Source organism: Chlorocebus sabaeus, chromosome 15 (assembly GCF_047675955.1).
Source record: "Chlorocebus sabaeus isolate Y175 chromosome 15, mChlSab1.0.hap1, whole genome shotgun sequence".
Taxonomy (NCBI): Eukaryota; Metazoa; Chordata; class Mammalia; order Primates; family Cercopithecidae; genus Chlorocebus; species Chlorocebus sabaeus.
This window is the reverse complement of record NC_132918.1, coordinates 3,335,699-3,359,335: the sequence shown is the minus strand read 5'-3', so window position 1 is coordinate 3,359,335 and position 23,637 is coordinate 3,335,699. Positions and strand designations below refer to the sequence as shown.

At 46.9% G+C, this 23,637-nt stretch overlaps 1 protein-coding gene across 12 annotated transcripts in view; it reads right to left on the bottom strand.

Annotated features, from left to right (window-relative positions):
* The window catches only part of DGKG (diacylglycerol kinase gamma), a 227,318-nt gene that overhangs the window by 58,698 nt on the left and 144,983 nt on the right, over positions 1-23,637 (bottom strand). For 10 of the 12 annotated variants that reach the window (XR_012095538.1, XM_073023373.1, XM_037988478.2 and 7 more), the window contains one exon: positions 18,709-18,799. Coding sequence is in view for 10 of the 12 variants with exons in the window: in XM_073023373.1 (XP_072879474.1) it covers positions 18,709-18,799 (91 nt within the window). In the remaining 2 variants the exon portion in view is untranslated. The other 2 variants (XR_005237244.2, XM_073023376.1) reach the window with 2 other exon arrangements.

The window sequence follows — 23,637 nt, the reverse complement described above, 5'->3', positions numbered from 1 at the left end:
ACCTTTCTTCCGTACTATAGTTTTAAGTGCACTCTGTCCCTCCATCTCTATCCATAGCCAGCTAAGTGTGTTTGCTATTACCTTGGTAAACGTTTACTGCTTCCTGGAACAGCAGACAATCCTCACTCTGCTTTCTAGGTTGTCCCCTTCCCCTATTACCGCAGTGCGTCCCATGTAGATAGGGCAAGTAGAGGAGGTGGGAGAAGCCTGGGGTCTGCTGGACGCTGATGTCCTCTCCTCTTGGAATGCACCTACTTGGAAAGTGAAAGCCAATATAGTGTCTTGGAAAGAACGTGCTTGCCTGGGCTTGGAGGCAGAGAGACATGGGTTTAAATCTTGGCTCTGTCACTTGCCAGCGGTGTGATTCCAGGTTGTTTCCTTACCCCTCTGAGGTTTAACTCGTCATCTGTAAAATGGAGGATGGGGGAATAACATCTGCTTTAAGGGGCTGATTGGCGTCTGGAAAGCAGTCACACTCTGTAACTGCATTATTATCACAGGTTCCCCAACCTCTGTGCCAAGAGGCATTTATCTTCCTGAATTCACTCCCCGCACCTGAGGCTTTGCTGGAAGCATCTTGATGGCCTCTTGGCCCGAGCCAGGCTGGTAAGAGCTTTGGCAAGCGCACGCCTGCGCGCCCATTCTCCAGAGTTCCTGGCCTCGCGATCGTGCCCTGATTTCCTTCAGAACCCCAGGCCCGCTCTGGAAGTGGAAGGTAGCCGTGCTGTCTGGGAAAGTGGAGCCGAGCAAGGGACGCTGTCGGCCTAAATGGAACACCGGCCCCGGGGCCCGCTCCCCGGCGGGTTCCGGAGCTAAATCCTCCAACTGTTCCGTGACGTCATCGGGCCCCCTCCCCCTGCTCCGGCCGGAGCGTCCCCGGCGTGGCGCGAAGGAGGGTGGCGTCCCCGCGCGCACCGTGGGCCATCCCTAACCCAGGACCTGGCTAGCAGGCTGCCCTCCGAGCCCAGGCTGCGCTGGGCGGAACCACGGATTTATAGCCCGGAATGGGGCTGAAACAGCTCCTGGCCAGAGCAGAGAACTTGCGCACGCTTGAAATCGTGCTCCCTGGTGCGCCGGCGGCCAGGCGCCCGAGGTCGGGCTTGGAAGCAGGGCGGGAGTCCGTCCGAACCCAGGCCCGGGAGACCAGCGGCTGCCGCTCACGTTCGACTGTGTCCCCCTTGGGAGGGCAATCCCCCCAGTTCTGGTTTCTTCCTGAGCCACGGGTGGTTGGTTGGTTTGGTGGAAGGCCAGTGCACAGGTAACAGAGACTGGGTGAGGAGGCAGAGCGCATTTATGTGCAAATGAAACGCGCGGGGAACCCGTATTCCTCTCCGCCTCCCCGCCCTTGACGTCTCGATCCCTACAGTCAGAGAATTCTAGGCAGAGGCAGCCGGCTTCTCCGCCCTCGCCGACAGGGACCTGGAGCACCGAAGCTTCCCAACCGGTGCCGGCGTTTCCGCGCCCTCCTGCTGTCCTGCGCCGCGACCTCAAAAGGGCGGCGGGTGGGGGCCCCTCCACTCCAGCCCCGTCGATCCTATTTCGGAAGGGCCTCAGGGAAGGAGATTCCACAATTTATTTGATGACCTGTTTCAGCTTTTAGCAACTAGGAAATTCCCCCTTCTTCTAACCTCGATTCACTGTGCCACAGATTTGGTTTGGAGGCAGATGGTTCTGTTTATAGGCCTGCCACTCGGCTTTGTCTGCTCTCAGGAGTGACCTCCGCCAGGCCAGATCGGAGGTGGAAGCCAGGACTCGGTAGCTCCGGAGGCATATGTCCCCTTCCTGCTGGAAATTTTCTCTTTCTTGGATACCCTGCCACTGAGTTATTGTCCCCCCCATCTTCCACGACTCCTTCTTGGTCTTTCAAAATAAATAAATAAATAAATAAATAAATAAATAAATAAATAAATAAAGGCCGGGCACTGTGGCTCACGCCTGTAATCGCAGCACTTTGTGAGGTAGTTGGATTACCTGAGGTCAGGAGTTCAAGACCAGTCTGGCCAACATGGCGAAACCCCATCTCTACTAAAGATACAAAAAATTAGCCGGGTGTGATGGGGGGCGCCTGTAATCTCAGCTAGTCTGGAGGCTGAGGCAGGAGAATCGCTTGAACCCAGGAGGTGGAGGTTGCAGTGAGCTGAGATGGCACCACTGCACTCCAGCCTAGGGGACAGAGCGAGACTCCGTATAAAAACAACAACAACAACAAATTATGGTTATTTTCAAACATGCAGGGAAAGTATAGAGAATAATAAACCCCTGTGTACCCCAAAACTCAGTTTGGGTAATTAGCACCTCTAGCAACTGGCAGCTAATCTTGTTTTAACTCTACCCCAGTTCACTTTATCACCTCCAGATCAAACTAGTTTATAGCAAATTCTTGAGATTCTATCATTTTATCCATAAATACTTGACTATGTGCCTTTAATAACTCAAAGAAAATTACAATACTATTATTACTCTTTAAAAAATTCTTTAAAAAAGATCCAGTAGTTGTTCAAATTTCCTTGATAGTATCATTTTTTTAAAAAATTGTTAGCTTGCCTGAAAAGTCTTCACATTGCATTTATTGATATATATCTGTGAGGTCTCTTTGGATCTATAGACTCCTGTTCTTTTTTATCCTTGTCTTTTGTTTATTGAAGAAATGGGTCATTTGTCCTTAGAGTAGTGCTTCTCAAACTTTAACGTGCATGCAGATCACTCCAGGGTCTTATTAAAATGCAGATTCTGATTCGGGAGGTCTGGGTGAGGCCCGAGACTGCATTTCTGACCCCTCCTTGGTGATGCTGACGCTGCAGGTCAGTGGACCACACTTTGAGTAGTAAGGCTGTAGTGCTGTGCAGATTCTGGATTTTGCCAACCGCATCTCTGGGGTGTCTTTGAAACATAGTCTATCCCTTGTATTTTCACTAAATTGGTATTTTTAGATCTAGAGGCTTGACTAGATTTAGGGTTAGCTTTTTGGCAAGATTACTTCATTAGTGGGGCTGTATATTTCCTATTGCATCTCATTAGGAAGCACATAATTTGGTTGTCTCTTTTTTGTGATTTTTAGACTGATCAGTGGATTCAGGTGTTGTCAGACTGCACCTTCTATTATACAGTTCTTGTCTAGACCGATTACTGTAGTCCCCTAATGGTAGGATACCCTTGAGGATACCCTAGCACCCTCCCTGTACTTTTCATCCAAATCTCTACAGATGCTATTTTCTCCATAAAGTATTTCCCGTATAGTCTTTTAAAAGGATCTTTCTCTCTTTTTCTTTTCTTTTCCTTTTTTTTTTTTTTAAGACTGAGTCTCACTCTGTTGTCCAGGCTAGAGTGCAGTGGTATGATCTCGGCTCACTGTAACCTCCACCTCCCAAGTTCAAGTGATTCTTCTGCCTCAGCCTCCCAAGTGGCTAGGACTAGAGGCGCCCATCACCACACCCAGCTAATTTTTTGTGTTTTTAGTAGAGACAGGGTTTCATCCTGTTGGTCAGGCTGGTTTTGAACTCCTGACCACAGGTGATCCACCCGCCTTGGCCTCCCAAAGTGTTGGGATTACAGGTGTGAGCCACTGCACCTAGTCTCTCTTTTTCTCTTCTCTGCATCTGTACTCTCATGGAATCAAAGACCTGAAGGGCTTGAAAAGTCACCCAGTCCAAATACTTCACTTTATAGATGAGAAAACTGAGGCTAAAGAAGTTTAGGGAATGGCCCAGTGTTACTTAGCTAATTAGAGTGAGCTGATCCAGAATTAGACCTGTGATTGCTTGGACTGACAACCAAGAAGCCATGAGTGACTTTACAAAGAGGAATTTTGGCTATTGGATGAGGGCTGAAGCATGGAGTCTTAGAATGGGAAAGCAACATGGGACATTAGAGATCATTCCTAATTACCAAAATGAGAACAGTGAGGCCTAAAGTTGTAAGTTGACCTTCCCAGATGACACAGCTCTCTCCTGGGAGAGATAAGGGCTTAACCAGGGACTCTGGGATGAGTCAGGTGGTGGTAGTGAGGGAACAGAGTCAGAGTCTATGTGGTTTGGTGGCACATGGGCTGGAGAGGGAAGATGGGATCTAAAAGGATAATGTGATTGAGGAAAAGGTTTTTTTGTGGATGTTTGAGGCAGAGAAGATACTCAATACATCTTGTTGGATGAATGAATGAGAAGAGGAAGTTGGGATGCCTAGGATGGGAAGTAGATGGAGTGGAAGAGAAGATGCTGAACAGAGTGCTGGGACATTGATCTGGGGATGATACCAGGGTCCTTCCTTTCTCAGTGAGTGAGAGAGTTGGCCAGGGGGTAGGTCTTTTGAAGATGGAAGTAGTAAATGCTGGGCCACGTCCAGGGAAAATAGTACTTCAGTTGTAGTCAGAAGGAAGAGAGAGGGCTGAGGAAGAGGTGGGCAGTATTCTGACACACTTGAATAGGGGTTCTGGTGGGTTGAGAGGGGCATGAGCAGGAGGTGATGGTGGCCTCCCTTGATGCCTGGGCTCCATATCAGAGCCCTAGATACACTAAAAGGCAGAGGGTAGCTGACCTATACCTGAGTGAAATCCCCCACCACCCCACACAGTGCCTCTTTTTTAAGAGAACAGGACACTGGCAGGCAATAGGGAAAGAGAAAGCACCAACAAGCCACCCTGTGCACCTGTGCAGCCCCTGGGGGTCCTGTGGGACCTAGGTAAGAACGAGGCAATGGTGCTCATTTACAGCGAGAGAATTTCTGCTACCATAGGAGGGGAGCAGGCTCTCTCTGTGAATTAGCTTGGCAGGTTGGAATGTAAGTCAGACTATGAGGAAGGCTGGATGCCATAGGGTCTCCTTTGGTTTGGACACAGGAGAGTAGCTGAGGGAGAGGGTTAGCTGACTCTTAGTAAATGTCAGTTGTAGTAGCCTGAATTCTGCATAGAGGCCACAAAGTTGGGGACTTACCTTTTTTTTCTGCTGTCCTAAATTGTCCATCAGCTCTTTTATGCCTGTTAAAAAACCCTTGCAGCTCAAAAGCCTTCTCCCTATGAGGTTCTCCCCAATGCTCTTGCTAGAAATGAATCTTCCTTTTCTCTGAATTTTCACTGCCTTGTTTTCTCCTCTTATATGGATGTATATTCTGCCATGCATTTTGCATATTTGTCTGTCCCCAAAAGACTTCAAACTTATGGAAGGTGGGGACCATATCGGACAGCTCTGTGTTCTTCATAGTACCTGGCATGTCTTACCCATATCAGGTGTCCAATGTAACCATTTGTGAGTTGAAAGAAATAATGTGTGCAAAAATCCTAAAATGGAAACCCAGGTGTTCTTTGAAGAAACATGATAAGGTTTCTTTGCTTCCAGATGAGTTCCCCCAACCTCTCTGGATGAATATATGTGAACAAAAAAAGCGGACCAAATTTCCAGGATAGGGAGAGACATGAAAGGTTAATCCAAGTCTCCATCAAGCAGTCCTCTGATCATAGGTGCAGGAAATCCATACCTGAACACCTGAATAGGCAACAAGAGTAGGGCACATGAGGCATGTTTTACATGAGAGAGACATTAACAGGCAGGAGAAAGGAGTACTCACTGATCCATCAAGAATGATGAGAACCTACTTATTCTGTGCTAGACTCTAGGGATGGAGCAGAAATGGGACACAGTCCCTGTCCTCAAGGTACTTCCAGTGGGTCAATACTAGAAGCAATGGTGTACTGCTAAATGCTTAACAGCAGCCTCCCCTGGAGGAAAAAAAAAGCCTTTGTTATTGTGTTCCATGGTGGTATAAATATTCCTACTATGGCCAAGTTCAAGTGACCATGATGACATCACCGAAAGGCAAGTTGAGAAGAGATACACCAGCAAGCAAGCTTGCTCTAGCACACCTCTGGCTGGAGGCAATGGGGAAGAAAAGGAAGTAGTTATCTGCATGTCTGCAGGGCCTATGGCCATAATAGAGAAATGTACTGGGAGTGAAAGAAAAACAGGGCAAACAACAATATCTGTTTTCCCTAGAGAAAAACTAGAGAGACTGTTTTTATTGTCAATAATCTGATGTGGCTCAGAAGGGAAGAAGAGGTGATATATTGAGTGGCGCTGATGAGTGGCGACAACATTATTGGAAAGACAGTCTAGTATTTTTTTTTTTTTAAGACAGAGTTTTGCTCTTGTCACCCAGGCTGGAGTGCAATGGCGCGATCTCAGCTCAGTGCAACCTCTGCCTCCTGAGTTCAAGGTATTCTCCTGCCTCAGCCTCCCGTGTAGCTGGGACTACAGGCGCATGACACCACGCCAGCTAATTTTTGTATTCTTTTTTAGTAGAGACAGAGTTTCATCATGTTGGCCAGGATGATCTCAATCTCTTGACCTCGTGATCCACCCGCCTCAGCCTCTTAAAGTGCTGGGATTATAGGCGTGAGCCACCTCACCCAACTTTTAAGACAATCCAGTATTATCCACATACACAAACTGGCCTGGCCTGTAGCAACTCTTACAGAACAGTGGCTTCTTCTGCATTCAGAGGTGCTGGTTTATATCATTTTAGGAGCTGATGTCTATTGTGGGCAGTTAGATAAAGATATTAATCCACACATATGTTATATATTATTAATATATATCATTTATTGAGTAACTATTATGAACCAGCACTTTATATATTTTATGTCTAATCTTCACAACCTTACAATGTCAGTATTTGTATTCTCCCCTCTTTTTTTTTTGAGACAGAGTCTTGCTCTGTAGCACAGGCTGGGGTACAATAGCATGATCTCACCTCACCGCAAACTCCACCTCCTGGGTTCAAGTGATTCTCCTGCCTCAGCCTCCTGAGTAGCTGTGATTACAGGTGCACACCACCACATCCGGCTAATTTTTGTATTCTTAGTAGGGATGGGGTTTCACCATTTTGGCCAGGCTAGTCTTGAACTCCCGACCTCAGGCGATCTGCCTGCCTCACCCTCCCACAGTGCTGGAATTACAGGCGTGAGCCACTGCGCCCGGCCTTGTATTCCCATTTTTACAGATGAGGAAACATTGACTCAGTGACACTAAGGAAGGAATATCTTTCTAAATTTGTCAAGGCTCATGATAGTCGTCATGAACCTGCAGGTTTCCTACATGAGATGCAAGTGATGAGATCAAGCAGTCAGCCCAACTTACAGAGTGCACGCACCCGATGCCTCTTACTCTTGTGCTTTGTTACCTATGAGATCACATTTAGAGTATCATAGAACAGGAATTTGATTTTTCATTTTAAGGCGGACCCTGAAAAAAATGGAGTACATCAAGAGAAGAGTGGTCCAGGATATTTATGGGTCCATAAATCAAGTCATCTAAGGAACTGAGGCTGTTTAGCTCAGTGAAGATGAAGAGGAGACACCATGAAGGTACACCTCCAGCCCTATGAAAGGCAGTCACGTGGAGGAGTGCAAAGGATGCTGTGTGCGCCCCTGGAGGGTGAAAAGGGGCCCAGTGGATGGTGAATTCAGTCATGCACTCCGTAAACACTTATTGTGCGCCGATTTTGCTCCAAGTATTGTGCTAAGTGCTATCTAGGGAAGAAGATGACAAGGAATGGGACACACAATCCTTGTTCAACATCAGGAAGAACTTTCTGAAAATCAGAGCTGTCCAGTAGCGCAGCAGGCTTCTTGAAAAGTAGTGAGCTTCCTGTCTTTGGAGTATTCAGGAGGAGGCTGGGTGCCCACTCATCAGAATGTGCTGGGATGAGTCTTTTGTGGAGTGGTAAGTGGAAGTAAATCCCCTTCCAGTTCCAGAATTCCATATCCACGTTCAGCTTTGTTTTGGCAGACTAGCGTGCGCTGTGCTGAAAGAGTGCCATCCTGACCCCCACTTCCACCCAGGCTTGTCCGCCCTGCTGTGTGCTGGCAGTGCTCTGACAGCGAGCCGAGGTGGGCCAGTTAGACTGGAAAGTGGCTGCATCTGTGACAGGGATGATGGAGTTCTGGCGGGTTTGTGTGGGCTCAAGGAATGTGGCATTGAAGCCATGTACACACAACCTGCTTAAGAACATCCCATGGGCAGAAAATGTTTTCTTCCTCTTTAGCCCTCCTCTGTTGCCGTGCCAGGCGGGCACAATGGTGCCTTTGAGAGGGGCAGCTGGAAGGGGGTGTTGGCAGGCAGACTGGAAGTAGAATATTGCAGCTGGGGGTGGGGGTGCCCAAATCCATTTCCAGGAGTGAGCCGGCACTGGGTGCCAGTTTCCAAAACAAAACTGCTGTTTCTCAGAGTTCACAGTGGTGGGTTGCTTCAGAGCTGGACAGAAGGCAAAGCTGTTTCCTATCCGCTGCTCCACCCTGCCCAAGTGTTTTGTTTTGTTTTTTTTTTTTTAACTGGTGTGTTAAGGGATTCTTGCTCTGGATGTAGATTAATAGGCTTTGCTGTCTGTCTGGGAAGCTAAGGCCAACCTGGAGTGGATGGGGCTTTTTGAGGGATCACACTTTCCTGCAGACAAAGCAGGGTTTGATGGCCTGGGGGCCAGCAGGGATCATGGGCAGGTAGGCTTCTGAGCCACATGAGAAGGCTCAGAATGGGGATCCTTTCTGCCCTGCAGGGTGATTTCCACCCTACAGCCACCCGGCACCCTCACTGCCACATGGGCTCTGCCCACTCACTGTCTTAACTCTGTTGGGTGGGAAAGAGGTGGGAGAATGTTGGCATTTCCTGTCCTGGTTCACACTTGTCCCGGACCCTCTGCTACTATCAAAGATACCACCAATAGCTTCCTAGAGATGGGCGTGGGAGGCCTTCTCACTCACCGCGCAGTTAGGAGAAGGCCTGAGTGCCCGCCATCTTCCCCTTTGTGTTACAAATGCAGCAAGGTGGGCCCCTTTTCCTGGTAGCTTCCAAGAAAAAGGCGTGACTTGAGGCTGGTCAAGTGATCATTTCTAATGTTCACACCAATTGTGGAATTTCCTATACTTGGTTCAATTTTACAATCAACAAATAACTACTGAGGAATTAGTTCATTTTAGGCATTGTGCTAAGTCCAGGGGTATAGAATGAATAAGATAAAGTCCTTGCTTCAGAAAGCTGACTGCCTGATAGATATGCCAAGTCCTGAATGGGAGCCCCTTTATCAACGAAATGGACACATGACTTTTCTAAAAGCAGGAGGGTAATGCAGAGGTCATCTCCTACTGCAGGTCCTGGGGCATTGTGAAGGGCATATGGGCCGGGGATCACAGATTGAGGCTTGAAACTCATCTGATCTTGGGAATACTTACTTATTTTGTGAGATGCAGTTTCCTTGGGTAAATAATGGGAATAATACACAACCATGCAGAGCTGTTATAAAGATGAAATAAGACAGAGCTTGCCACGTGGTAAGTACTCAGTAAGTTGCTGCGATGGTTATTCATTTGTTTATCCTAAAGGGCTTGAGATATAACATGTGTGTGTGCACAGTGGTATTTATCCAATCCCTTGTAGATTCTATGACCTTCTTTAAAGATTCAATTCTTCTACCTTCTTAATTCCTCTTCTAGTGAAGACTAAGATTAGTCAGTTTAGGACCTCACAGGATAAGTTAGAAAAACAGACATATCCACTATAGCCAACAAGACATATTTGTATATAATATTCTGTTGAATAACCTGTGATTGTAGAGGAAGAAAAGGGTTGTAATGTTTCTCTTCTCTGAGGCTCCCAAATCTCCTGGGTGTGGTGATGAAGATCATGAATTCCTCTGAATATTCTAAAAAGCCTAGGTCATTTCCCACTGACGGGGCCTCAGAGTTTATTGTTACTTAAAAGATGCATTTGTTTGGTAGACATTGCTTGGGGAAAGTTAATTCTTTTAGTAAGGGACCTTGGTGGTAGAAGACTTATACTTCCTGGGGCTGGGACAGAGGTTGGCTGAGACAATCTTCCTGAAAAAAATGTATTGTGGGAGCACATTCTGACCCAGCATGCTGAATCACATGACTCCCAACTTCGGTCTCCTGAGACTTTCTTGGGCCCCATCTATTAAACATGCTGCATATCCCCCAACAATTACTTTGGGAAAATGTAGGCATAAAACGTAATCTTTAAAAGTTATTCCCAAGTCCACGGAAGACACAAAGTAGATAGAGCCAGGAGTCTGAAGACAAAAGAAAATCAAAGCAATTCACAAAGAACAAAAGAAATGGAAAAGAACAGGAAAATAAAAGCATATGAATGAATAGAGGCTTGAAGTGAACTGTAGGGTGCGCATTAGTATGAAATAAAAAAGAGGGTCATTTAAGAAAGAGAAAAAGTTTTATGTGCCAGAAACTGCAAGCAAACAATGGAATTCTGTAAGGGAAAGTTGACGGAAACAGTTTTTCCTTGGTAAGCTGAACGATTCTAAGCATCGGTGAAGGAAACTTGTAGTCGGCGCGTGATTGAAAGAGACAGAGATGGGGGTGATGGAGCTGCATTTAAAAATGAATAAAGATGTAATAAGCCAAAGAATCATAGAGGTCCTCAAGAGGCCTGATGTTAAAGAAACAAGGGTTGATGTTAAGACTGAAACGAGGCCAGTGTTGTAAGAGTGCTAATTCCTGGTTGGTGGGATTGGGGGTTATTTTCTTTTTTGCTCCTCTATATTTTAAAATGTTCTACCATGAATTTGGATTACATTTGTAATCAGGAAAAGAGGTTAGCACACATATTAGGAGTAGCAGAAAGAAACCAATTAGGAGGAAGCAGAAAGAAACCAAGTGGTGAGAACTGGTGAATGGGCAAGAAGAAGCAACCAGAACTGGCAGGAGCTGCCTTGGATGGTCTCACAGTGAAGGTGGTGCTGGAATGAGGGAGCTGCTGGACTGGATTGAGGAAGGGAATAAACTAGAAGGAGGAGCTCTCTCAGGACCATTCTAGCCTTACTTTTGACTTCAGGGTTTGCTATGTAATCAGGTTGGCCCTCTTATTTTCCACGAACTCAAAATCCCTTCTAATGCTCTTCTCAACTTTCCCTTCCCCATGCATGTTTCCATTTCTGCCACTGTGGCTGCATGGACGGGCTGCCCGTCAGTCAATTCCCACCTTCCTTACTCCAGCGAAAGGCTCTACCTCTGGTAGCTGAGAAGAAGGTTCAGATCATATCAGGAGAGACCAAGACTTGAAGACCTCTTTCCGTCTAGTTTAAGAGTATGCAGCACTGCAGGTGGATGCTAAGACAGAGTAGAGAATGCCCACAGCTGGAGCTTATGAGCTGTGAATTCTCTTCTGCACATACTGGTTTGGGTGAACTTAGTCAAGGTACCTAACCTGTGAAGTCCTTGATGTCTCTCTTTTAAAAATAATGGCACTGGCCAGGTGCGGTGGCTTATGCCTATAATCCCAGCACTTTGGAAGGCTGAGGCAGCTGGATCACTTGAGGTCAGGAGTTTGAGATCAGCCTGGCCAACATGGCAAAACTCCATCTCTACAAATACAAACATTAGCCAGGCGTTGTGGTGTGTGCCTGTAATCCCAGCTACTCAGGAGGCTGAGGTAGGAGAGTCACTTGAACCTGGGAGGCAGAGGTTGCAGTAAGCTGAGATTGCGCCACTGCACTCCATCCTGGGTGACAGAGCAGACTAGTGTGCTTATTAAAAATTTTAAAATTTAACCATTTTAAAGTGTCAGTGGCATTTAGTACGTTCACTCACACTGCCTTTTTAAAGTGTTAGAATAACATAGTCATTTGGGTTGGTTCCATTTTGCCGTAATAAAAAAATGTTGCATTGCACCTCCATGCTCTTGTGTGAGAAACTCTCTAGATCAATGTCAAGAAGAACTTGCTGGGTCATATAGGCTATAAATGCATTTTTGGCTTGGTGTGTATTGACGAACCGCCCTCCAAAGTGGCTTATTCCCACCAGCAGGGTCTATCTAAGAGTTCCCATTTCTGCTCCTTCTCACAGATAGCGGCTGGGTTTTCATGCAACACCATAGAGCAGTTAAAAGTGACCAACCAGGCCGGGTGCAGTGGCTCATGCATGTAATCCCAGGACTTTCAGAGGCCAAAGTGGGCTGATCACTTGAGGTCAGAAGTTCAAGACCGACCTGGCCAACTTGGCGAAACCCTGTCTCTACTAAAAATACAAAAATTAACTGGGCATGGTGGTGGGCGCCTGTAATTCCAGCTACTTGGAACACTGAAGTGGGAGAATCACTTGAATCCGGAAGGCGAAGCTTGCAGTGAGCCGAGATTGTGACATTGCACTTCAACCTGGGTGACAAGAGTGAAACTCCTCCTCAAAAAAAAAAAAAAAAAAAAAAGTGACCAACCTGCTCTATCAGCACTAGCACGGAGTGCTCTCAAGAACATAAAGGTGAGTGAAAAGGTAAGTTTGGAGAATGAAGAGACTGGGGGCTTCAGCTTTATCTGTAGTATTTTATTTCTTCTGTTGAAAAATAGTTGAAGGGGCTGGGCGCGGTGGCTCATGCCTGTAATCCCAGCACTTTGGGAGGCCGAGGTGGGTGGGTCACCTGAGTTTAGGAGTTCAAGACCAGACTGGCAAACATGGCAAAGCCCTGTGTCTACTAACAATACAAAAATTAACTGGGTGTGGTGGCGGGCACCTATAATCCCAGCTACTCAGGAGACTGAGGCAGGAGGATCACTTGAACCCAGGAGGAAAGGGTTTCAGTGAGCTAAGATCACGCCACTGCACTCCAGCCTGGGTGACAGTGTGAGCTCCATCTCAAAAAACAAAACAAAACAACAATCACAACAACAAGAAAAGGAAAAATAGTTGAAGGAAATAAGACAAAATGATGACAATATCAATTCTGAGTGAGGGGGAGTTGGGAGTATTTGATATACTATTCTCAAGACTTTTCTGTATTCAAAAAAACCCTCAACTAAAAGGAGCAATTGATGTGCAGAGATGCCCAAAATATACTGGATAACCAGATTTTTTTTTTTTTTTTTTTTTTTTGAGCAGCTTCCAGATTTGGACTTACTTCCCCTCCATCAAAGTTTATATTAGTTCATATTAGTGGAGCTGGCTGGCCTTCCCTTGTGAATATTGTTTTAAAGATTGGATTAAATATCAAGGAATTGGACCGGACACAGTGGCTCATGCCTGTAATCCCAGCACTTTGGGACACTGAGGCAGGTGGATCACAAGGTCAGGAGATTGAGACCATCCTGGTCAACATGGTGAAATCCCGTCTCTACTAAAAATGCAAAAATTAGCCGGGCATGGTGGTGCACGCCTGTAGTCCTAGCTACTTGGTAGGCTGAGGGAGGAGAATCACTTGAACCTGGGAGGCGGAGGTTGCAGTGAGCCAAGATCACACTACTGCACTCCAGCCTGGTGACAGAGCAAGACTTTGTCAAAAAAAAAAAAAAAAAAAAAAAAAAAAATCAAGGAATTTTGGAAGTTCTTATTTTTAGCCAGTAAAATGAAACATCTCTACAAAATGTAAAATAAGTGCTCGAGTTGAAGCCTGTCTGGTTTGCTCTACCTAACTATGATCCCATCCAGAAAGCTCTGTAAGGTTATTCTGGGCCTGGGGTGGGGGAGGTGACTCACTGTGTGCCCCCCTCACCCCACCCCCCACCTGCTTAATCAGGTGAAATCAGGTTAGAATGAATATTAAGAGCCTCTGGAGGGGAAGAGATGTCAGAGAGGAGCACCCTGAGAGACTGCCTTAGACCAGGGCTGGTGAGGGTGGGGTGCGGGTGACATGCTGGCTTCTTTTTTTTTTTTTTTTTGAGACAGAGTTTTGCTTTTGTCACCCAGGCCGGAATGCAACAGCACGGTCTCAGCTCACAGCAACCTCCGCTTCCCGGGTTCAAGAGATTCTCCTACCTCAGTCCCCCGAGTAGCTGGGATTACAGGCATGTGCCACCACACCCGGCTAATTTTGTGTTTTTAGTAGAGATGAGGTGTCACCATGTTGGCCAGGCTGGTCTCGAACTCCTGACCTCAGGCGATCTACCCACCTCAGTCTGCCAGAGTGCTGGGATTACAGGCATGAGCCACCACACCCGGCCGACAGGCTGGCTTCTTAATGAGAGCCCACGACGATTTATGGAGCACCCAGTTTCCAGGTACAGCACTCAGGCTCACAGACCTTCCTTTGTGGCCTCATAGAAGAAGCATCTAGGGTGAATGTTTGCCATTTTTTTTTTATGCTCCCGTTTTGACAAATGGAAAGAATTAATTCCTGCTTTTAACGTTATCTGAAATGTTAAAATAAAGACTGTGAATGATAAGGAGATTGGATATGCCCAAACCTGGTTAAGAGTCTCTGCTCTAGACTGAGCTTCTCAAGTGCCAGTACTGCCCAAAACTCTCAGGTGTCTGGCAAATCTGGATTTGAAGCCTGACCTGATCGCTCGCAGGTTATGGACCTCAGGTGAGCTTCTTACCTTCTCTCAGCCTCTGTCCCCCTTCTCTGGAAAGGTGATTATGACACCTGCCACTTAGGGCTGCTTTGCAGATTCCGTGAGGCACTTAGCACCACTGCCAGTTACATAAAAAAACAAAAACAAAAAGCCCTGAAAACTTTAATCCTAATAATGGCCTTAGGAGGTAGACTAACCCCTATGCCCCCCATTTTTTAGATGACAATACTGAGGCTCAGATATACAGTTCAATAAGTTGCTTAACCTAAGCACAGACCAGGGCTCACTGCCAGGCCTTGTGACTCCAAGTCAGGGCCCTGGCCAAGTGTCTGCAGGTGAGCAGGAGATTTAGAGTCACCTTCTCCTCCACCTGAGTCACAAGGCCCTAAAAAACAGGGTCAGGGGTGATTTGACTCATGTGGCTCTGCAGGACTTTCTGGATCTAGTTTCCTTAGCACTAGTTAAGCAAGTGCCATATTGAACAGCTTTTGTGTGTTCTGTGGACTCCCTTCAGTTTCTCTCTTGTCCAGTTGGCCCAGTTGGCCACAAGCTTTATTTCAGAGATGAGACCAAGTCTCTTATTCCTTCTCAAACAGCCACTAGCCTCAGAGAAATCACCTGCATATCACATGAATGGCTTTCTTTTCTTTTTTTTTTTTGAGACGGAGTCTGGCTCTGTCCCCCAGGCTGGAGTGCAGTGGCACAATCTCGGCTCACTGCAACCTCTACCTCCGAGGCTCAAGCCATCCTCCTGCCTCAGCCTCCCAAGTAGCTGGTATTACAAGCCTGCACCACCACACCCGGCTAATTTTTGTAGTTTTAGTAGAGACAGGGTTTCACCATGTTGGCCAGGCTGGCCTCAAACTCCTGACCTCAGGTGATCTGCCCACCTTGGCTTCTCAACGTGCTGGGATCACAGGTGTGAGACACCACGCTTCGCCCCACGAATGGCTTTTAATGGAGACCTTCCCTGCAGTCTCTCATTTGAGCTTTAAGTTTCACCATCCAACTTTTTACCACATTGGCAGAAAAAAAAAAAAAAAAAAAAAAAAAAAGAAAAAGAAAAAAAAAGGAAGAACTGAAATAGACTTCACTGTCTGTTCCCCTAAGTTCCTTACAGTTGTGCCCTTCCTGTAATCGCTGAACCCGTCATCCTCAGTTCCCTCATCCGTAAAGTGAGGACATTAATATTGGCCCTGCCTGTTTTGTGCATCAAAATAAATGAGACGCTGTGTGGGAAGACCTTTTGCAAACTTTAAGGCAGTTTTCCTCCTCTCTGACTCTCTCTCCTATGATGCAGCCTGAATTGATTCCTTCCTCAAATGATAAGTAGGACTGAGTCTTCTGTTCTTTGCAAAGCATTTCTCAGCACACCTGCCCAGCTGCATGAGCTGAGAGGAAATCAGCATATTAAGGAGGAAGAAACAGTGCCTCCTGCTGAAGACTTTACCGCTTCTAGCACCTGTTAGGTAAATCTCTATTTATTGGGTTCCAAGCTAAATTCACTCTAAAAGACCTTGAATCTTCTCTCTTATCAGTTTTCAGCAATGAAGTTTTGGTTGAGAAACTGAATGCACCTGAGCCTCATTTTTAAAATGTGACAATACTTGCCTCGCTGTGTGGTCATGGCGTATCAGGACATGCTATGGTTGGCAGTCAAAGCACGTGACTTTTTCTTGTCCCACTGGACTTTTCTCTCCCTTCAGTTTACCCTTTTTTTTTTTTTTTTTTAATTTAAGACGGTGTCCTGCTCTGTCTTGCCCAGGCTGGAGTACAGTGGCATGATCTCGGCTCACTGCAGCCTCTGCCTCCTGGGTTCAAGCGATTCTCCTGTCTCAGCATCCGGAGGAGCTGGGACTACAGGCACCCACCACCGTACCTGGCTAATTTTTGTACTTTTAGTAGAAACAGTGTTTTACCATGTTGGCCAGGTTGGTCTCGAACTCCTGACCTCTGGTGATCCACCTGCCTCGGCCTCCCAAAGTGCTAGGGATTACAAGTGTGAGCCACTGCACCTGGCCCAGTTTACCCTTCTAAATCTCTGTGCCTCAGCTTGCTTCTCCATAAAATGGGGATAATAATCTCTGGACTACTTAGTTCACAGGGTTGGTTGTGTGACTTTGAAATAAAGGCTGTGGTGGGGAACTGAAGATGGTGAAATGTAGTAGCAGTGCCTCAGTGAGGTTATTAGATGGCCTTGGCCTGGTGGGTCATGTGCCGGTTCTCAAAGGCCTGGCCTGTTGTCTGCGGCAACCACATTTAGAAGGTCCCTTAGTATAGCTGCTCTTACCAGCTCCTCCTGAGGCCCCTGACACTCTCCCATCTCCCTGCAAGGCTCTGCAGTCTCCTTACACCTGTTAACCCCATGCCTCACCCCCGTCTGTCTCTCTCAGTCCCCCTCTGGATCACAAGGCACAAAACCATCCACCACTATTCTCTGGATGCAGAAATGGTGCCTGCCCCAATCCTGAGGGCTGTCAGAAGCTGCCCATCACATGACATGCTCAGCCCCACTCCCCCAGCTAACCCTCATGAATAAATACTAAAAAGACTCATTATGGAGAGATAAGGAAAACAGGAAGTGCTTCTGAAAGCTCCCAACAACACTCCCCCCCCAGACCAGTGAGCAACCCCACCCCCTCCAGAGGCCACCAGTGTCTTTAGCAAGGAGGCCCCCTCTGCAGTTGAGGAAGAGCCTCTGTCTTTCAAACCCAGAGGGGACTGTGGGGCCTGGAGCCGGGAGGGCAGGCCAGAGGCAGGGGAGCTAAGTTGCTGTATTCTGGGCACAATTTCAAGGCCAGCTGCAGGGAGAACAAGCAGTCGCTGTGCGCCTGCAGCTGGCTGTGGTTAGGCCAGGGCTGTCCCTCACTTGTGGTATATTTAAAGAGACCCCACCAGACTGCCGTGCCAAGGGGAAAAAATGCACACATAACCCTGTTAGCCACACTCGGTTCCCCTGCCAAGGCCTCTCCTCCTTCCTCAGCTCCCAGCACTGCGTTCACACATCAAGAGAGGAGGACCGTCTTCTCAGACTCTCTGTGTACCACCTGGGGACACACACCCTGGCGCCTGGCCTCTCTGCCCTCTTACCAAGCTGGCCAAAAGTTCAGGGGATCAGCCAGATCGGCGCCTCCCACCCTGGCGTTGGTCACCCAGCAACCGAAGGGGAGAGGCAGGCAGATGAGTCAAAGGCAGCCGCACAGAACCTCTGGCTTCGTGTTTTGTTTGTGAAAACTCCCTGTGAGTGAGGAGCACAGGGGCCCTTCCGGCAGGGAGCGGCAGGGCTTTCCTACACTGCTCCGGGCCACATGTGCCTCCTCCAAGGGAGGCCCAGGCCCCACTGGATTGCAGTGCAGGTTTAGAGGCCAAGCTGGTGGGCCAACAGGAGCCCACCCTGGCTGAACTCTCTGGCTGCCTCTTCCACTTGTTTTCCTCGAGTGAAAACAAGACTACAGGCCTAAATCTCATGGGAAGGTAGGCCCGGTAGCAAGAACTCTGGACAAGAGAACCCATGGGCGTAAAGTCCCACGGAGCAGGTGTGCATAGAAGTTTGGACTTTCAGGTGGCCAGAGACCAAGGAGCTATCCTCAGAGCAATCAATGAGATGGCTTCCGGAGCGAAGCCCAGCCAATGTGGGGTGAGAGGGTGGGAAGTGGGCAGCTTATCAACCAGGGGAGGGGAGCCAGCAGGCAGACTGTCTGAGGCAGGCCCCTACAAGTGCCGGAAGAGTGAGTGAAACACAAGTGCACCAACAGGATTGGCTACATAATTGGTGGGGCCTAGTTCAAAATGAAAATGCCAGGTTCTTTGTTAGAAAATTATCAAGGATTGCAAGAGAGTGACAGAATAGCATGAAACCAAGGGCCCTTCTAAGCACAGGGACATTTTGTGACCACAAAGGTTGCATACCCACAAAACTGACCCTGGGTAACTGTGAGTCAGCTCCTTGAAGCAGATGTGAAAATCAAGGCAGGTCAGCTGGGGGATGTCTGGCTGCAGCTCCTATACTCCCCACCCCTGCTGCCCTGTAACACCAGTTCTCAGACTTTTACCAGGCTTGGGACATTGTCTCTTCGATAGCAGCCCCTCTCCCTGTGCTGACGGCAATGGAGACTTTACCTCTCAGAAAAGAGGCAATCGCAAGGCCATGGAAGGAGGGCTGAGGGCTGGAATGAAGTGTGGCTCAGGGGTATTGGGGCCTCTGAGTTCCAGAGCCCCCCAGGGATTCTCTAGACAGGTCATTGGAGCCTTCTGAGTGAGGGTATGGAGGTGTTTTGGAACAGGATGGAGAAACAACACAGACTACGCTGTGGGTCACCTCTTAAGGTCCCGAGAGGATACATCCTGTGCATGTGTGACCATCCAGGAGCGGAACCAAGATCCAGGAAGCCTTCTCCCCACTTGGGAACTTACCTCCAACTCAATGTGGTCATGCAGTTTCTTGCAGGTCGCTGCAAAAGTCTCCGAGGTACCAAATTCAAAGTACCACAGCTTGTTCTTCATCCTGGACCACAAAGCAGAGAGATGCCTCAATATTCCATACTTGAAATGGTCATGTAAAATAACTACGTTCTTTGGATTGGGAGGTCCGAGCCTTCAGCAATTTCCCCAATCTTACATTTTCTGCACTTGTTAATCAGATGATCAAGGAATAGAAATTTTTACCAACTGTTCTTGCTCAGAACTTAGAGAAAATCCACTTATTTCTTAGACATCACGGCAACCCTGGGTGAACTACCAACTGCTCCCCGAGCTTCCTGGTCCGAACAGGAAGAAGGTCTCTGTAGCTGCATTAAGGAAAGAGTTCTATGAGAAGTCAAGCCAGAGGTGGCAAATATCGATACAGTGCTCTGGTCACTGTCCTTTCCATTACTCAGGCAGAATTCTCTTTTGGGTATGTTTGGGGTGTAAAGGGAAGATTCTTCTAAGACTTGAGGGATGTGCAGTCTTAGGACAGAGGAGGGATAGCCCCACACTAACCCAGCTAAAATGCGTGTTGCATTGTCCAGGCTGTGATTGGGGGAAGCAGAGTGGCAAGAGTTAGATACAGATTTGCAGCCAAGAAAAAAAGAAGGGTTGATTGGTGGTAATAATCACCTCCCCCCTTCCTCAAATGTATTTGCTTAGGCCATGGCAATCCTTCAGTTAAGAGCAAGCCTTGTCATATTTGCTTCATAGTAAGAGTTCACTACTTTAAGCTTTAAAAATTTTCAGCCTTTTCCTTAAGAGAGAGAAAAAAAAATCAATCAATGGGGTTCTCATGTAGCTGGGGGCTTTGCAAAATCAGATGGTGTGTCCTGACACTTGGTGCTTTGGATCAGATGGTCTCACTAGGAAATGTTTCTGAAGGTATTCCATTCCTTCCACCCCAACTGTTACCCCATTATCAGAGGTTGGCTAAGAGAAGGGACACCTGTCCAGTTTATGAGCTGACAGATTTTGCTAAGGAAGGATTAAACAAAATCACATTCTTCTTGGCACTCAGAAGAGAGGATGCCACCTTGCATGGTGCTAATCCTTTCTCCTCAGGTTTGCAGACGAAGGGGAAAGGAGCAGTCTTCAGAGGGAAGAGGGCTCTTATTTTTTCCTCATCTTCCTTAGGTTGTAGCAGATGACTCTCCAGAATAGTAGACACAACTCTTTTCTGCAGATTTTCCCAAGAGTCTACCTAGAACTTGAAGATGAGACTGTGTTTTTCCATTGTATGAAGACTTCTGAGATCTAGTTGGTTGGGAAATAACTTTTCTGACTCTTAGTATGCATGAAAAGAACTAATCAATGATGAAGAGAGTAAGAGTAAGCAAGCTGTGGGAATTATGTCTCATGAACAAAGTTAGAAGAGTTGGGTATACTGTAAGCAGACCAGTGCTTCTCAACCCATGTGCTGTGTGTGGCACAGGCATACTTGGGATGTCAATCTCCTCAGCCTGCAGAGTGGCCAGGTGGGATCTGGGACAGGCTGAGCCCCAACGCCATGGCAAACATTCTCATTTGTATTCCCAGTGCACCATACGTAGATTTTCATTTTCTGTGCACGCCACGATGATGGGAATAATTGCAGGAAACATTGTTCTAGATCACTGATTCTCTGTGTGCACAGTAATGTGAATGTCTAATCACTTGGGGATTTTATGAAGACGCACATTCTGATTCAGTGGTTTAGGGTTAGGGCCCAAGATTCCTCATTTTCAGTGCTGCTGGTCCAGGGGATACTGTGAGTCATGTGGACCTGGAGACTGTGCCTGTGGTTCTCAAACATTGGTATTTGTAAGAATTACCTGGGAAATATGATTAAAATGCTGCTTCCAGGACTCCAATCTATAGAGATTCTATGAGATAGTTGGGGAACGGGGCCCAGGATTGTGCATTTTTGTGTGTGTCCAAGTGATCATTATGCAAACGGTCAGTGGACAGGACTGAGAAACACTGCTGTAGATCCCAGTGAAATGAAAACGTGGAAAAGGACAGAACCAGTTAAACCTGAAGGAGAGGATTCTCCAGGGAGGACAGAATGAGGGTCAGTGCCTTTCCACAGTCAATGATGGCAAAAGACTAAGGAACAGGAAAAACACAGATTGTCATAAATACCAAAGCTGAGCATTCCTTTTTGGCAGCAAGAGGATCTCTGGAGCCAGGAGACTTGCTTGTGATTCCATTTTCAAATATCACTGCTGGCCTGAATCATGACTTTTGAAAGTTATTGCCAGGAGATTTAGAGTTTTAATAAAAGTTTCCGGAAGCCACAGCTATTTTCGCCCAGTAGTAGCTCTTCTGATGAGCTAATAAAGGTTAAGAGGTCATGGTTAGGTCAGCATCGCAGAATAACTGAGAAGATCAAATGGACTACTCATTCACTGCTGGCTGTGTACCTTTGACAAGTGATTTAACATTTTTAAGCCTCAGTTTCCTCATCTCTAAAATAGAGGTAAGAAAAATATCTGCTTCAAGAGGTAGTTGAAAAGTTAAATGAGATGACAGCAAAGGACTTCACATAGGCTTGCTGTATAGAAGGCTCGTCAAGAATGCCAGCTACTTACTTATTAGCTATTATTATTTCAGTGTCTTGAGCTAGCATATTTGGATAACATAGTGAGGCAAAGATGACAGATAAGGATGTGTAGCTACAGATATTATATATTAATATTTTTCTGGGCAAGAAAAATGTGATCATATTTATTACATTATGTGCCTTGACTTTTGGTGAAAAAAAATATGCTCCCCATATGTCTAGTTTAATAGATTTTTTCAGAATCATAGCACACCCTAATCCTTGATTAATTATCTTGACTGGTCACACAATTGGCCAAAGTGATGTTAATTGCTAATATACTTCTGAGAAAGTGCAGGTTTGGTGTGAGACGAAGTATTCATCAATTCAACAGACATTCATCGTGCCAGGGACTAGAGAAGGTGTGCTAGGTACAACAAAGAACAAAATAGCATTCCATGCATTGGACATCTGGGAAAGACAGACAGGAAGCAGACCACAGTGTGGTCAGCCAAGAACCAGGCACCGGGGTTCGTAGCGAGAGAGACACCCAGTTCTTAGAAGGATGTAGAAGGCAAACATGGAAGGTGGAGAAAAAGCATTTCAGGCAGACAAAGAAGCTAGGCCATGGGACAGGCAAGAGAGAGAATAGTCTTGCCGGAGGGGACACAGAACTTAAGGTAGGGCTTGGCCAGGTAAGGCTGGAGGCAGACAGGAGCAAGACTGTGAAGGATGGGCATGCCACACTTAGGGGTTTGTGCTTTATCTTAAAATCTGGTGGGGCGTGACGGCTCATGCCTGTAATCCCAGTGCTTTGGGAGGCAGAGGCAGGTGGATCACCTGAGGTCAGGAGTTCAAGACCAGCCTGGCCAACATGATGAAACCCCGTCTCTACTAAAAATGCAAAAATTAGCCAGGTATGGTGGCAGGCACCGATAATCCCACCAGCTTGGGAGGCTGAGGTGGGAGAATTGCTTGAACCTGGGAGGCAGAGGCTGCAGTGAGCTGAGAATGCACCACTGCACTCCAGCCTAGGTGATAGAGTAAGACCCCCATCTCAAAAAAAAAAAATTCTATTGGGAGTCATGGACCGTCCTCAAGTGGTATGGGAGGGGGAGGTGGTGACAGTATTGACCTGATCAGATTTAGGTTTTTAAAAGATCATTCTGTTCCAGTTGTGGAGAAGGGACTGGAAAGGGAGGTACAGACTGCAAGTTTGGAAAATAGTTTGGAGGTGGTGTAGAAATCCAGGAGATAGCTGGGAAGGGCCTGAACAAGGGTCATGACAATAGTATTAGAAGAGAAGAGCAGGGGAGAGTCACAAGCTAAAATTTAGGAGTTATTTTAGCTTACGGAACAAAAAAGAGGGGTCATAGTGATGGCCAAGTTTTGTCTTAGACAGCATGATAGATGGCAGGTGTCATTTCCTGACAGAGGGGCACAGGATATTGATTCTCCTGTGGCAGTCATCTTTGTAACCGAAAGACAACACTTTTGTGTTTGGTTAATCTTTTCATTCATCCATCCATCCATTGAACATTTATGGACCCCTACTATGGGCCAGGTGCCCCTACTATGGGCCAGGAGATAAGTGATGAATAAGACAAGCAAGACCCCGCCCCCACCACCCCCCCTTTTTTTGAGACAGAGTTTCATTCTGCCTCCCAGGCTGGAGTGCAATGGAACAATCTTGACTCACTGCAACCTCTGCCTCCCGGGTTCAAGCGATTCTCATGCCTCAGCCTCCTGAGTAGCTGGGATTACAGGCATGTGCCACTATGCCCAGCTAGTTTTTATATTTTTAGTAGAGACGGGGTTTCATCATGTTGGCCAGGTTGGTCTTGAACTCCTGGACTTACGTGATCTGTCCACCTTGGCTTCCCAAAGTACTGGGATTACAGGCATGAGCCACCATGCCCGGCTGAGCCTATACGCTTTTAATAGCTTCACCAAGACCTAACATTGAACCTCTGGCCCATGAGGGACGTGGCTTTTACATATGTTCAAAATGGAAATGCTTCTGTTTCTCCTTTTTCAATGCAGGCACTTTTTGGCTAGAAGTGAATGCATTCTATTCCCATGGCCCTTTGTTTTGAACTCTGCTAAACATTTTACACACACCATCTCCTTCTCTGAGAACCTACCAGTTCTCAGAAGAAGCTTACTGGTAGGTTACTCTAGGATTTCCTTATTGCTACAAACAAGGACATTCACAGATGGAAGTGAATTCTTCTCTGCCTCATCTTCCTTTTGCTTTATCATCACCAGCACACCACCATCACCACCCATTTCCAAAGCCTTTAGGAAAAGCCTATAGACATGTGGTACCCTGCAGTTTGAGCTGGGAGATGCAG